The sequence below is a fragment of the Salvia splendens genome, chromosome 5 (assembly GCF_004379255.2).
Source record: "Salvia splendens isolate huo1 chromosome 5, SspV2, whole genome shotgun sequence".
In the NCBI taxonomy this organism is placed as follows: domain Eukaryota; kingdom Viridiplantae; phylum Streptophyta; class Magnoliopsida; order Lamiales; family Lamiaceae; genus Salvia; species Salvia splendens.
Window position 1 is genome coordinate 2,519,032 of NC_056036.1, and position 15,999 is coordinate 2,535,030.

Below are 15,999 nucleotides of genomic sequence, written 5' to 3' on the forward strand. Positions count from 1 at the left end.
TGAGTGTCCCCACCAATTTTGTCACCAAAAATCTTATCCCTCACTGAATTATTTCAAGATATATTTAGATATTTTTCTTATCAATACCTACGAATATGATCCGAGTCATTAAAATATCGTAATATACGAGATGTGCTGTCATGAATTAAGATGCAATTAATCTTGTCGGTCCATTTGTGTATGTACCCAACAAATTTCCACACAAGACTACTATTCCTACAAGAATATTCTTGTACAGTTTTAGTAATATTATCAATTAGATAAAACAAACAGATGAAACTTTGAGTTAGACAGTAAATTTACTATTTAATTTCTTGCTACATTTTTAGGCTTGAAAGATGTATATAAGCACGGTGTTAGACCATGTTTGAATATCACTTGTGCATGTATTCTTGGTTGTGAAACAAACACACTAAACTACTTTATCTTATTTCAATTAATGTTGCATTTCAATAATGTCAACATCTAAAATTATCTAATATATGACTTATTATTAACATCATATGTTATCGTGACTCATTTATTCTGTCTCTCTCTCTCACGTTTTATTTATAGGATATTTGTTTGTAAATTTTCAAACTTAGCTAAAATTTGATTTTGCATATCATCTTTAAAATTTGTCTTTAAATTATTAAACTATTGATTTGCTATTATTTGGCAGTCAATCAAGAATGTAGCGTCGACCTGACTTGCTGACTTACTCGTGTGGAATTATTGGACGTCAATTAAAACGAGACTGTCGTATTATACTAAATTAATAATTTTATTTGTTATACTCTCTTCCATCGCGTGTCTTGTTTCTCATTTTTCTCTTCCATTTCTTTCTTTGTTAATATAAATTATAATTCAACAAATGAAATTATTTAGTATAATATAATACGATATCGTTTCGTTGCCTACAATGTGACAGCATCTTAGTTGACGTCTGATGGTGCCACGTGTGCAAGTTATCCCGTTATGCCAGATTAGATGTAATATAAGAACAATTATGTGTAGTGGGGTAATAATAATAATAATAATAATAATAATAATAATAATAATAATAATAATAATAATAATAATAATAATAATAATAATAATAATAATAATAATAATAATAATAATAATAATAATAATAATAATAATAATAATAATAATAATAATAATAATAATAATAATGCATGCAAGTGTATGTGTGGCGTGTGTGAGCCTCAAGTCCTCAATCACCAAACCAAATGTATTACACTTTCTCAAATGTCATTAGGTTACTATTTGAAACCCCATTAACTCAAAATGCAACCACACACCACTTAATGTGACTTAACTTATCTAGGCAGTTGGCATGTGGGTCGTGGTTGGCGGCCTCTTTTTCTCAATAGATAGAGATTGGGATTGAGATATTACATTATTTTTTTATTTTTTTATTGGATCATCACGTGGTGTGTTCCACTAGATGATTGAAATTTGGTAACAAACAAATTACATAAGTTAAAGTTTCCCATCACGTTGCTGAATTTTCCACACATTTGTCACGGATTGCGATCATACTATTTATATAGTACCCCTCCTAAATACATTTAAGTAAGATGGTACGTGTGATATACGCTAAAATAAACTTAATTATAAATACATATACATAGATAATATATACTACAAATTTATCACAATTTAAAGAATTTTAGTCAAAGTGTACTCTCTCTATCCCATACAAGTGAGACGTTTCTTTTTTTACCATTATTTTACGAAAATGATAGTAATAAATAGTTTTAGTGGAGAGAGAATAATATAGAAAAACCATGAAAATTTTTATGTTATAACAGATTAACTATTTTAGCATTTTATTGATATTTTATCTATTACTACTATTAAAATTCGTGAGCTTTAATCGCATCCACTCTTTTTAAGATCTAATGGTATACGATTTGGTCTTAATTATGGATTAGATACTTTATGCATTTTAACATGACTGGGGATATATCTATATGTTGGCCCATTCTTTATTTTTATTTTGTTTCCAAAAGTAAATATAGATTAAGAGATAGATACACCGAGGGAGTATCCAATAGAAAATTTCCAATTCCTAATATAATTGAAAAAAAAATCTCGTCATGTCTCAGTCGAGAACATCGTTCTCCTTTAATTTAGTCCATATATGTTAGCATTAACTTTTTTTTATTTTATTCATTTGAGCTAATTTTAATACCTTAAAATTAATAATACCATTACTTTTATAAATTACATAAAACTGAAATTATATTCATTATTTATATATTTATTTGAAGTTATAGAGAACAAAGAAAGTTGAGTTTTATTTTTATATAAATTTATACAAATATCAACTAGTTATAAGAAATTAGAATCAAATTAAATAGATAAAATGAATAAACTAATGTATTTGAGTTAAACGAGTACATTAATGGTACTGATCACATGAAATATATCAATGATATCTTAAATATTGATAACATGTAAATATGATCGATGAAGATTAATGAGAACTTGAAAATATAACAGATATCATACGCACTAGCTCCATCCCAAAAAAAAGTATTTTTATTTTTTATTACTCCCACTTTTTCATTGAAACTAGTCTTATTTCTATTTATAGAAACTTTTGCACCACATTTTCTCTTTATTTCTATTTTTTTATATAGAAAATGCTCAAATTACGAGGGTGAGCAACAAACCATGACTTTATACCATTTCTCTTTATTTTATACTTTATTTTTTTTCTCATAATTTATGAATTGTGTATTAAAGCTCGTGTTATCTAATAATTTATCGTTAAATATTGAACTCTCAAAAACTTGTATCAATTATGTATATGTACCTAGGGATGTCAATTTAGCCTGCAACCCGTGGGCTGGCCCGAATAGCCCGTCAAATTTATAGAGTTAGGGCTGAAAATTTTTAGCCCGATAAAATTACAGCCCGATTAGTCCGCACCTGATTAACCCGCAACCCGTTAGGGCCAGACCCGAAAACCCGATGGGCTGGACCAGAAACCCGATAAAATTTCTATTGTTCTATTTGTTTGACTCTAATTCGACACTTCATTGATTATTTTATAATATAGATTACTGAAAAAATAACTTTCCCTTTTTATATATTAAATATATAAATTATATATTAAGTTTTTTATTAATATAATAACAGATAAATGAATTAGAAACTTCAAATTCACTAAAAAAATATATTTAAATTTCTAAACATGCTTTAAAATTTCTTGATGTTTATGTTTTATTTTGCATAAATCTCAAATATTAGTATTTGATCATATTTATGTTTGAGTTTAAGCATATATCTCAAATTCATCATAATTAAATATTTTACATTTTATAAATATAACTAATTTTCACCATTATTTATCAGATTGATCACATGTTAATTTTATCGGTAGCAACCCGATTAACCCGATAGGCTAGCCCGAAACCCGAGCTTTTAGGGTTATGGTTGAACTTTTATAACTCAGAAAAATCACAACCCGATTAGCCCGCACCCGATTGACCCGCAACCCGAATAGGGTTGGCCCGAAACCCGATGGGCTGGCCCGATTGACATCCCTATATGTACCAATTGATAATTAGCAAGAATGTTCAACTCTCAAAACTTGTGGCAGTGCGTTTGTGGACCCATTGTTGTAATTAAGTGATCAAAGCACTTTACCAAAGAAAGCAACAAGACGAGATATTAGACAGGTACCTATCTCTACATTTGTTTATTTTATTTAATTTAGTCTGATGGCAAACACACGCCAAAACAAACACCACTTATAATTACTGGAGTAGTAATTTAAATGAAAAATCATAGTCTAGCTAGTTAATATTATCAATTAGTGAGTTATCGGATCATTTAAAATCACATGTTTTGACTAACGTTGATGATTTCTGTTTCAAATTAATTTATTTGCCAAAAGTAGGTGTATCCGAACTAGTTTATACGAGTTTAAATTTATATATTTGAGAACAGTCACTGTCAGAATTCCCTCAACATGTTTCATGCTATCAATTGCATGTGCTAGCTATATGGAGTATTTGTAGAGTAAAATGTAGTAGTAGAATTGTATAAAAACATTGGAAGATAGTTAAATGAAATAAAGGTAGAAAATGAATAACATGATAATTATAATTCATTTGAGGATTGAGAGGGAGAGATCATAAATTAGGATTAATATGACTAATATCATGGCTGGAGAATGAAATGTTAGTGATTTCAAATGCAATGACGATTATTCAAAATCTTGTGGGAATTGAGATTCAAAATAGAATGATAATTCCTGCAAATATGTCACTAGGCAAACACTACTATATTAAATGCATTATGAATAACTATTCCATTCTCACTTCCATCCTTGGAAAAAATATTGGTAGGCATTATGTTTATAAATTTTTTATGAAAAAAGTATTCGATCATTGATAGATATTTTTAATAAATTTAACGTGTGTTTTGTAGTATCTCAGTTTTTTTTCCATTTGAGCTAGACCTTATTGGCAAATCAACTTGGTTTTATTTTATAATTATGAAGTTAATATTTGAAAAATGAATTATTACTAAAAAACAAATAAAAAATCAATAATGCACAGCTCTAACACAATTAGAGGTAAAAAAAAAAGTCAATATCACGTGCCATTGTAATTGATGGTTTCTGATTTTTTTTCTAATCAAACAATATAATTAGGAAGACGATTTAAAAAAAACGATGTTTTTGGTGCTTTGTAACTATTCAACAACGAAAATTTTGCATTCTAGGAATTACTGTAATGTGTGAAATTGAAAGTCTATGGTCAAGGCTAAAATTTAAATAGGGAAAAGAGTTGGATTTGGTTAGAAAGAAGTCATTAGAGTTGAATCATAATATGATGATTGGGTTTTTATTTCTAGTTTGATGAATTGTATCAACATATATTACGATTGGATTTTTATTTCTAGTTTGATGAGTTGTATCAACATCGACTGCAATATTTTTAATAGAATAGTACTACGAACATATTCATAAATGCTTTATTTGATGCATTTCTTTTGGATACTAAATTTAAGAGAGTAAATTATGAAAGGATAAAGTAAGAGATTTTAAATGCGGTTGTTGTGTGAGAATATATTAAGCGGTTTTAACTTTTAACACATTGTTATAATTTAAATATGTTTCATGAATAATAATCAATTAAAAATGTTTTCCAAGTTCTTATTTCCGTACCGACATCGTTCCCTTGAGCAAAGTGATGTACACTAAAGAAAAATCTTAGCCAAGCCAATTTTTATCGGTCATTTGATAGAAATGTGAGTGTGCATTATTGTTACGTCGTAATTTTTATAGATAATAATTGATCAATTAATTAATAATATCTCTTAGTATTGATGATGTTTCAATGGAATTATTGCATGTGGACTCGGTGCGAATGGGCCCCATGTTATTACAGTGAATCGTCATAATCGTTCTAGATCTAAGTCGATTACATTTAATTGTGATTCGCAATTTTGAGATCAGAGGTACACGTGGCAAGATCACAATCAATTTGGATAGAATCCTAAACACTTGATAAGGATAAGAAATCATGACTTACCCTACTCATTATTTTAATTGCAATCTTCGACCATAATCAAATAAGGTAATCTTTATTGTTTTTTAATCAAAATATGTTTGAATTTAATAACTCTTTCTTAAATAAAATTATGCATGCTAAGCAGAAATAAGAAATTACAGTGAGAATATTTTTAAAATAAAAATTGAAAATCATACTTTATCAGTTTCTTAATATATTAATATTTATTGGCATTACAAAACATATCTATTCAGTCAAGAATAGATAGTGAGTCAGAAAATTATATTCATGAGTTAGCGAACTATTATTAAATCAGAAACTGATAAGTTTTATGACGTCAATCAATTAATATATTAACATATTTATATAATTAAAAAATTTGTAAAATGAACCCTCTCATTCATTTAATGGTTCAACTCTAGCTACCGTTCTTAAAGAAAATCAATAAGAAATTAATCAAAAAATTGAAAAATAAAATAAAATACTCTCATTTTACGAAAATAGTTATATTTTTCATTTTAATCACCAAAATTAGTTCGTTTTTCAGCCTTTATTTTGGCTCTTTCATAATTTAATAATTATGTTGAAATTGATATTGTTCACATATGAAACTACTATAAAATATTTTTATGAAAAAGGTAGTGTATTTACGTTTTAGGGAAAATGTTTAGTTGCACAACAGCTATATATCCTTTGGGCTTGTTGACGGTGTTATGACTCATGTTTTAATCTTTTTTTTATTACTATTATTGGCGAGACAGGGAGTTCAATCATTACGGTGAGATGTTTTTTCCATTTACAATTAGCATAATCACTTTTTATAAGTTAGTACTAAAATAAGCATTGCATCCTCATAAATATATACCTCAAGTGTGTGTACATATACACATTACTAAAGAGTACTATTTTTCATAGACACATACTATGTTATTAGCTTTAGAAGATCTTACAAACAGAAAGTTACCATTATTATAAATGATTAATAAATATATACTCCATTTTTCATATTCTATACCTACTTACAATTTTTTTGTTTAATTAATTCAAAATTCGATTATATACTTAAATTTAAACTTCTGTAAAAAAAAATTCCACATATAATATACTGAATCCAAGTTATTCTAATGATCTCGATTTGATGAATCAAACTAGAAAGGAATTTCTTTTCCCTTTTCAGAATCCATAGAGAGGAAGAGAAAAAGGCGAAAACAAACGTGGAAAAGTTCAATGATTCGAAAGCAAGAAACAGAAGCTACATTCTAATAAATGCTTATTTCCTAAAGAGCATCTATGATCGAGGAATTGCAAAATATGGCTACAAAGGAGGTAACTGCTGAACTTAGTTTTACAACCTAACAAGAAAAAGAGAGAACCTAAAATATATAGATGAGACAAAGATTTGTTTTCAGCTTCTGTCTCATGAAATACAAATCTCTTAACCAACACAAAAGGCTACCACAAGCCTTACCGGTTAACGTTTGTTTCCTTGCAATAGCTGGCCCGTCAAAGTGTCCCCAGGCGAAGGCTTGATAAAAATATTCAATGCCTTCATCCTCTGCATCTCGTTGCCTGCAACAAATAGAATGTGCAGAGAGAGCCAATAAGTATCTGTAGACAACCCAAGAACTATTCACGAATCTTCAAAACGTAATAAACTAGAAAGCTAACAATGTGGGCAACACCAATAATGCATCCCAATTTCCGCGAGGGGGACTAAAAAGCAGATATATTTAGAGAGAGATTTGTCCATTAAAAATCATTCGAGCACCAATTCATAAAAATTCATTATCAGATGTAAGCCAATGTAGAGTATTTAGTATACCTTTGACTCGAGTACCAAAGTATATCGCCATCGGATATCATAATAAATTACAAAGTGACTACTTAGAGTAGCCCATAACAAGTGTATCAAGGTTATGAACTTATTTAAATGCCACTGCACAACATATTCTTGGACAAATACACCATATAGCTCGTGTTTCCATGTAAGCAACCAAAAAACACTCAAATAATTGTCTACCTTCCTCAATTGTCAACTGGATCGCTCGTTTCTCCAACTCCACAGCATGCTTACTCAACTCTGAAGGGGGCAGATGCATGAGCGCTGGGGGAAGTCACGCCAAACAAACAGTGTTTGTCAGATAATATAGCGCATAGATTAAACATCCACCAAACACACGGAAGACAAAGACTCACTCTGAGTGTAGTCTCTGTGTCTAGCTTCGTCACATTGTTTCAGAAACTTCTGCAGATGGATGAAGCGCTCAGTTTCAATTCTTAAGAGATCATTTGTGGTCTTGAGATCAATGGTATGAGGAAGCTCTTGAGAAACCTTAGCAACTGGAGTGCTATTGCGATGCTTCCCCAAAGAATTAGGCACCGATGGGCCACTACTTGAAAAGGCCATGATTGCTTTCAGGTTATTTGGTGTAACTACTGGACCTTGATGGAGATTACCATTCTTCATTGGCTTATGAGTAACATCGTGCCGCAACTGACCTGCTGCGTTTTTCGCTTCTGAATAACTTGTGATCTTTTTCTCGACACTGTTATGAAGTCTTCCAACTCCAAGTTCTAGCTCAAATCTCCTACGTGCGTTCATGACATTTTCATTTGTACCACTATAGGCTGAGTATGGGAGACCTTGGGAACTTGAGGGGCGCTCAGTTGTAAGCCTTTTATTTCCACAAACCTTAACTCTGTCACCACACGATTTCCCACCTCCAGGAAGTAAATTTTCTTGCTGCTTATGAATTGATCCCACATTTTCATTCTGCAAATCTCTGAGGGCCGTCTTTTTCACAGAACCAGGGAGCTGCTTATCGTGAGCAGGAGTGGGAATCCCACTACCAGCCTTTACATTTGCATTACGTTCGCTGTTGATCATCACAGAAGTCAATAGAAGAAAACCTGCTCCAAAGTAGTTCCCACAAAATACCCCGACCAAAGCAATGATCTGCACCAAAATGAAGTTATACCACATCAGCAAAAGCAACGATCTAATTCATATATTCGTATATTTCAATCCCCAAGTCCTCACATATAGTGATTCTACAAAACTCTCAAATGCTATTCATTTAGTGACTACGAAAACCAGAAACACTGGACGTACCACCATTACCAGTACCAGATTACAGGAATGAAACACGAATTAGAGAATTAGTACATCTATTTCGACCCAACAACTTAAAGAAATTCTCCCAACATCCCACCCCAAAAAAGCACTCACTCAACAATAATTAGATAACCTTCATACTTCCACTCTGTATTATAGAGATCGGAAATGCACAAAAAAATGCTAAATTGATAATCTAATGATTCCATTCCCCTTCAAAACCTAAAAAACTTACAACTTGACTCTGACTGCCCAATTAACTAATATGTGCTCAGATAAGAAAGCCACTTAAAGCTTTCTAAATTCTACAATTTATTTCGAAAATTTGCCCCCAAAAACATAGAATTAAAAACTTCAATACAAAATCAAAACATCCAAAATAGAATAGGCAAAGACAATGCGTAAAACATAACATCCTAGTAATTCAAAAGCTGAACCTCATCCAACTATGTTAAACCGCAATTGTCGCGGAGAAAATGAATACCCCCCCAAAATCCTACATGAATTGCAAAATTGAAATAATACATAAAGGAAAAGAGAAATATAATAATTTGAATTCTGGAGTTTTGTGGGTGAGCTAGAAAGAAAAACAGATGAAGGAAAAAGGCGGCGGTAGTGATAGTAGGGAACCGGAGGGAGACTCACCGGAGGTGTGGGTTTGCAGATCGGGAATTGCGGATGTAGGTGAGTGGGGGAGACGGCGCGAGAGGAGAGGAGGTTTTCAAAAAAGAGGGCGCTCACCTCATTTATATCACGTGTTTAATAATTTCTTATTTTTTCTATAGTTTAATTTACTTACTTATAAATTAAAATTGGAAGAAAATTTGAGATAGGCTAGTCGATTGTATTGTGAAACTCACACATCCATTGTTAATAAGTTCCTTTTTTTAATTTTTTCAAAATAAATAAAAGGGTTAGTTATGTAAGGTTTACTAATTATCAAGATTTTTTTTGTGCTAGTAATTATGAGATTTAAAAGACTCAACTATCGCGCACAAACAGAGACCTTTAGATACATATTTTTATCAAAAGTATCAAATGAGAACCATCTAAAACCAAAATCAAACCGAATCTTAGATCATAGATTTGGCAACGAACCAATAACCTTACCATGACACCACTCGAACCACAAAGGAACACAACAAGACTCATTCGATCTATCAAGATAAGAACTCAAAGAAGTTTAGATCACGGCCAATTTGCATGATTCAGGCAACCCAGAAGTTTAGATCGTGAACCAAAGATGATTGAAAAAGACAATTATAGGGAGAGTGTAAGAATGAAAAAGGCGTACTAAATGGTAATTAATGATCAGATACAAATGAGAGAGTTGGTGAAAGGGCAAGTATCCAGCTAATATGAAGGCTACTGTTTTTCTCAAAAGATGAAAATTGATGTTACAGAAAGTTGAGAGATAATCTGCTTGCCCCGTAACGAAATTTGATATTTTTCTTGATTTTTTGGATTTTTTATTCCATTACATTCTTCGAGGGTAGGGTGATTCATTATGCTACTATTGTTTGGATGTAAATATTTCAATCAAGGAATGTGATTGCTGCTTGTATATTGATTCATTGTTTTATTAATAATTAATGACTAATTTAGCTTAGTTGTTACTATTATCAAAACAAGATAAATATATTCATATTTTTTACAACAGAAAATGTCATTTTATATCTCATTTATCTAGTAAGATTATCTAAATTACTAAATTATTTTTACATTGTTTTTATTTTATCTACTCCATTTAACAACAAACATAAAAACCTAATACTATGATTTTAATCTTGATTCATAGTATTTCAATATGTCGTACCTTATACTGTCACACATATCAAAGCTGGCCTAAAACAACTTGCTTTAGAATTAGGAGACTTAAATCGCGCTTCACGTTCAAATTATGTTGCGCTTATGAGATAAAAATCTTATTTTACTCATAACAAAAGTCTTTCTTGAACAACTATTCATTGAAGATAAGAAAAAGTTAAAATGGACAAAGAGGGAAGAAAGTCGAACTCATCTCCCCCAGCCTTTTTATTTACGTGTATATATAAGACCATGTTTATCGGTAATTTATGGTCGACCTCCATGTCATCAAGCAATTAAAAAAAGAAAATTATATAAAAAAGTCTCTCTCTCTCTCCTTGGCCATGGTTGCACTCCAAGCAACCACAGACCGGTGGTCGCTCCATCTCATTTCACAATTCGTACAATCTCATTTGTTACTAAATATATTTTTTAAAATTTGTATATCTATAATATATTATATTAAAAAATTATAAAAATTATATCAAAATTCATAATTTTTAATTCTCTATAAATAGAGAGCACATTTGATATAGTTTTTCATACAAGAAAATCTCATCTTTTCTCCTTGTATAATTATTTTTAATGTCTAATTTTCCTCTTTGTTGGTTCACCAATTAGGTATTACAATTTTTATACTTTATATTTTGTATTTTTTTATTTTTATAATGTTTAGTTTTTTATTGTGTTTTTTATTAATAAATTTTACTCTGCAATGATAAATATTTCATCTAATAATAGTATTATTTAAAAATAATATAAAAATAAATATTATAATGGTATGGTTGAGTGGTCATTGATAAACCATGACAAAATGTATGGTTGGGTTGAATGAATATTGATGATATGGAAGAGATAGAAATGAATTAAATATTGAAAAAGTGGATGGTTGGGTTGGGTTTGATGATTGCTGATAATCATAGTCTAAAACCTTCTCCATATTGATATGCCATGTGCTCTATAAAATCCAAGTTAACAGAAAATTATGAATATTGGTCAAATGTTAGATTCGTCATGAAACTTAAAAATAGCCGAGAAAATCATGAATCACAGTAACTTTGTTTAGATTTTTTGCTGACAAAATTTTGTTATTTCCTATTTATTTTATGTTGTTGACGCATGTTTCAAATTATTGATGTCGTAATTGAGTTATTAGAAAAATGATAAAAAAAAAAATTATAGGCGCTCTTGTTCCCATAGAATTGTTAATGTCACAATAGAATAATTTCACCCAAAAGTAGATCTTATTAAAAAATTACGGTAATTTTTAAAGTTAAAAGATTCATGATTTCTTTTTTTTTTGCAATTTACCCTTCTCTAAAATAAACGATCCTGTTTTTTTACTATTACACGATCATATACTTTTTTACGGTTTTACTTTGCAATCCACTGGCCACATAGTTGAAAAAAAGCAATATGTAAAAATTTGAGTTGATTGCAATTTATCATCGTTCAATGATTATTAATTTAAATATTATATGGTAAGAAAAAAACTCATCCTAAAATCATGGATTCATGTATGCGTAATGTGTAAAATCTATTCTACACCCTCTTTCCAAAAATAAATCATGTTTAAATTTTAATTACTTTTATCATGTAATTGCATAATTAAGGTCAGATGGTCTAAGGTTGATGATGTGTCGAAATAATCTTGTTACTTGTTACTACATTCTACTTCAACTTGTAATTTTAATACTTAAGTAATTAATTAATTGAAAATAAATACAACTACTATTAAATAATTTGAATCACACATGACCTTAACAATTGCAAATTAAATAACTAAAAAAATCAATATCCAAATATTTGATGAACCATTTCATATACTCCACTTTACTATATAATCAAATACATTTCCATATGTAGAGAATTTAATTTAAATTTTCTATCCATATTTAGCATCAAAGAACTACAATTACAAGAAATAACCAGAAAGGAAAGTGGATTGAACAATCACAATGTAAGTAAGATAATTATTGTTTGACTGCGGAATTATTATTAGAAGAGTTGAAAATATAATAGGAAAATAAGGCAACTTGAGTAGAAAAAAAGAAAATTATTTTTGAATGCCATAATTTTGGGTTGGTTGCAATTAACCGTTTGCCCAAACAGGGAACAATTTCATCGTACAACCAATTTCGTTCACTAGCCGTTGTTTTCAAATAAATCTAGAGAGAGGAATCAGACACGCACCGCTGTTTACGTTCTCTTCAAAAACCCTTCTCGAATTTCGTCGAAACAACATTCAAGAAAGCAAAGATTCTCTCTTTTTGTCAGAGAAGGGAGATTTAAGTGTAATGCTCCATTGATTGATTTCTTTCGCTGGGATTTCTTGTGTTGAATGTTTGTTCTTGGATTTTCTTGAATTCGAAGGCTTCTTTTTTCTTCTGATTTTGTGATGTGGGGTTTCGCACTTGAGTTTGATTGGCTTTCATCACTCCCAATTTGTTGATTCATTTTGAGGTTTGATTCTTTTTTCGTCAGAATTTTAGTTGGCTGCGTTTGAAGAAGACAGAAGATGGAGGGCCAAAGTGAGAATTTCCGTGGCGTGATCAGACAATCAAACAACCATGGTAATTTTGAAATTCGAAAAGGGTTTTGATTCTTTCTTGGTTTTCTCTCGATTAGAACCCTCTAGCATTTCTTGATTATCGATTCAATGTATTATTGTTCAAAGGGGGGATGAAGGTTACTGCTCAGGCTGGGAATAGAAGGAAGGCGTTGAGCACAATCGACAGCAATGTGATTGGAATTAACAAAAGGGGCGTCTTGAAAGAGTATAGAATCATAAAGCCTCAACTTTTTCTTTACTTTCTTGTTGATATGTGAAGCCCCATTTGCTTATTTCTTCACATTTCTTGATCTTGTTTAGGAAAAATGGTATCTTTCAGAAGAATCCGGTGGCTCCGCTTCATCGTCCAGTGACTAGGTTTGCATACCATCTCTAGCTTTATTGTATTTCTCTGAAAAATCTTAATATTTATGTTGGTTTCTTGGTGCATTTTAGGAAGTTTGCTGCACAATTAGCTGTCAAAGAGAAGCAGGTATATGTCTTATAGGAGAAGATGCCACGTGTTCGACATAGTTTAGCGTTTATTTTGCCTAAGAAGTGGTTATCATGGTGCAGCAAGTGAAGCCGTCCATTCAACATGCTGCTGAGCATAAATCATCAGATTGCATTATCATCGATACAGAAACCTCCGAGGACAATGATATGCTGATGTATGTGCAACATACGGAAGCTATGCTGGTGGAAATTGATCGAATGGTATTCATTTCGTGTTGTTTTGCTATTTTCCTAAAGGGTTGCATAAATCTGTCTGTTGAGTGTGAATTTGTGCTTCTTAGGATGCTGAAGTTGAGATGGAAGACCTCGACTTGGATGAGCCGATTGTGGATATAGACGATTGTGATAAGAAGAATCCACTTGCAGTTACCGAGTATATTGATGACATATATGCATATTATAAAAAGACAGAGGTTAAAACCTTTCTTTACTTGTGTTGCTAATCTTGCTTCATGGGTTCAGTGTGAAAGAGGGCCTGATTCACCACGAGAGTCGATTTCTTCGTGTTCATATCAGTTTGTTTGAGCTTTATGTTTTGTTGCAGAGCTCAAGCTGTCTCCCATCAAACTACATGGCTCAACAGTTTGATATCAACGATAGAATGAGGGGAATTCTCATTGACTGGCTGATCGAGGTAAACTGAACGAATCCACCAGAATATCCAAAAACCTAGCAGCTGCTGACATTGTATATGTTATGCAGGTGCATTACAAGTTTGGGCTGATGGATGAGACGTTGTATCTAACTGTCAATCTCATTGATAGATTCTTGGCAATCCAGTCAGTGGAGAGGAAAAGATTGCAGCTTGTTGGAATAACCGCTTTGCTCCTAGCCTGCAAGTACGAGGAAGTCTCTGTTCCTGTTGTGGAAGACCTTGTTTTGATATCCGACAACGCTTACTCGAGAAAAGAAGTGCTCAACATGGTAATCCTTGAATTGTGTTTCTAATCCGCACGAGACAATGTGACAGTTCCTGATTTCAACTGTTTCTTTCCTCTGCAGGAGAAGTCGATAGTCAATACCTTACAGTTCAATATGTCGCTTCCAACTCCATACGTGTTCATGAGGCGCTTCCTCAAAGCTGCTCAGTCCGACAGGAAGGTTTGTCGATTATGCATTTTTAAGCAAACAGAACACACAAATGAAGGTAGTAGAATTGATGTTATTTGACTGAAGATGAGATTGTTTGTTTGCTTCCCTTAGTTGGAGCTTGTGTCCTTCTACATACTCGAGCTCTCCCTCGTTCAGTATGAGATGCTGCGTTTCCCACCATCCCTCCTCGCGTCTGCTGCGATTTTCACGGCCCAATGCACCCTTACTCAATGTGAAACGTGGAGCAGGACGTGTGGGAAGCATACTAGCTACAGCAAAGATGAACTCATGTTAGTAGGCAGTCGAAACTGAGCACATATGACGAGAGAGTCATTCATCAAACACATTGTTGATTAATCCAACTGTTTTTTTTTTTGCAGGGAATGTGCAAGATTGATGGTGACTCTCCATCAGAATGCAGGAAACGGGAAGCTTACCGGTGTCTACAAGAAGTACTCGACTTCCAAATACGGCTATGCTGCTAAAATCAAGGCTGCTGTTTTCCTCAAAGAAGCAAAATGATGATACAGAAAGGGAATATACACACAATAAGTTGGTTGAGTGATAAATCTGCTTGGCCTTCTACAAGATTTGCTATTTTTCTTGATTTTTATTTGCTATTTTTTCTTCCATCATGTTCTTTGTGATGGTGGGCTTTTCATTCATGATCCATTTGTGTTCTTTGTAATGTCTGAATTTATATAATATTTCATTGAAGGAATGTGATTGTTTGCTTATATATTGCTTCGTTGTGTCTTATGTTCATAAATCCCTCCAAAGTGAGTAACATTTTTATCTTAATATGAAATCACCAAATTTCACATCATGATATTTTGTGTATTTACAATTTTTGGTGATTCCAGTCACAAATTAGTTAAATTTTGTAGATATAATTGTGTAGTTTGATTTTGATATTATGAGACAGCACACTTCAATCTGATGTGGCGGATTGTGATGTCCAAATATAATCTTAACTACATAACAAACCAATCAAAATCACCAATTTTGTTTGATTCAAAGAGAAAGAAATCACCAAATGTTGTTGAATTACTCATTTTTTCTTCTATAATAATGTCACCTTTTATTGTTATGTAGTAGTATTCCTAATTATATTGTTCATAAATACACCTACAGACATATATTTGGTTTGCGTTTTTTATTTTATATTTTGTATTTTATACTATTATTTTTCTATAGGAATTCGCTCGGCTGATTTTGAAAAACAAAAATAACTTCAAAATCGATGAATAGTCACCTATAGTTCCCAAAAATAATTCGTAAAAGTAGTACTCCTACTAATTAATAGATTTAATTTATTTTGTTTCAGTTAATACTATTATAATATCGAATAAAACAAAAAAAATAGGATTGCTTTGTTTGGCGAAATGCCACGTATCATT

General features: G+C 31.5%; 2 protein-coding genes across 2 annotated transcripts; one reads left to right on the forward strand and one right to left on the reverse strand.

The window, feature by feature from the left end:
- Window positions 1–6,734: 6,734 nt before the first annotated feature.
- On the reverse strand, window positions 6,735–9,433 carry LOC121802160. The gene is made up of 4 exons (XM_042201746.1): window positions 9,280–9,433; window positions 7,716–8,475; window positions 7,540–7,623; window positions 6,735–7,088 (listed from the first exon to the last, which is right to left on the reverse strand). Exons 2-4 carry the CDS (start codon window positions 8,404–8,406, stop codon window positions 6,991–6,993), a joined length of 873 nt encoding a protein of 290 aa, XP_042057680.1. The 5' UTR covers window positions 8,407–8,475; window positions 9,280–9,433; the 3' UTR covers window positions 6,735–6,990.
- A 3,176-nt stretch (window positions 9,434–12,609) lies between these two features.
- LOC121803641 (G2/mitotic-specific cyclin-2-like) lies at window positions 12,610–15,383 on the forward strand. The gene is made up of 12 exons (XM_042203275.1): window positions 12,610–12,734; window positions 12,925–13,013; window positions 13,118–13,217; window positions 13,313–13,369; window positions 13,448–13,484; window positions 13,568–13,708; window positions 13,789–13,920; window positions 14,052–14,141; window positions 14,210–14,431; window positions 14,510–14,608; window positions 14,711–14,889; window positions 14,980–15,383. The coding sequence occupies exons 2-12, from the start codon at window positions 12,959–12,961 to the stop codon at window positions 15,119–15,121; spliced, it is 1,254 nt and encodes a 417-aa protein (XP_042059209.1). The 5' UTR covers window positions 12,610–12,734; window positions 12,925–12,958; the 3' UTR covers window positions 15,122–15,383.
- The last annotated feature ends 616 nt before the right edge of the window (window positions 15,384–15,999 follow it).

What these genes read in the sequence shown, in the direction of transcription:
- LOC121802160 (XM_042201746.1), bottom strand. Translation starts at nt 8,406, where the DNA reads ATGATCAACAGCGAACGTAATGCAAATGTAAAGGCTGGTAGTGGGATT. An exon ending in ACACAGAGACTACACTCAGA is followed by an intron (nt 7,624 to 7,715) that starts GTGAGTCTTTGT and finishes GACTTCCCCCAG; the next exon opens with CGCTCATGCATCTGCCCCCT. An exon ending in CCAGTTGACAATTGAGGAAG is followed by an intron (nt 7,089 to 7,539) that starts GTAGACAATTAT and finishes TATTTGTTGCAG; the next exon opens with GCAACGAGATGCAGAGGATG.
- LOC121803641 (XM_042203275.1), top strand. Translation starts at nt 12,959, where the DNA reads ATGGAGGGCCAAAGTGAGAATTTCCGTGGCGTGATCAGACAATCAAAC. An exon ending in TCATTGACTGGCTGATCGAG is followed by an intron (nt 14,142 to 14,209) that starts GTAAACTGAACG and finishes TATGTTATGCAG; the next exon opens with GTGCATTACAAGTTTGGGCT. An exon ending in GAAAAGAAGTGCTCAACATG is followed by an intron (nt 14,432 to 14,509) that starts GTAATCCTTGAA and finishes TTTCCTCTGCAG; the next exon opens with GAGAAGTCGATAGTCAATAC.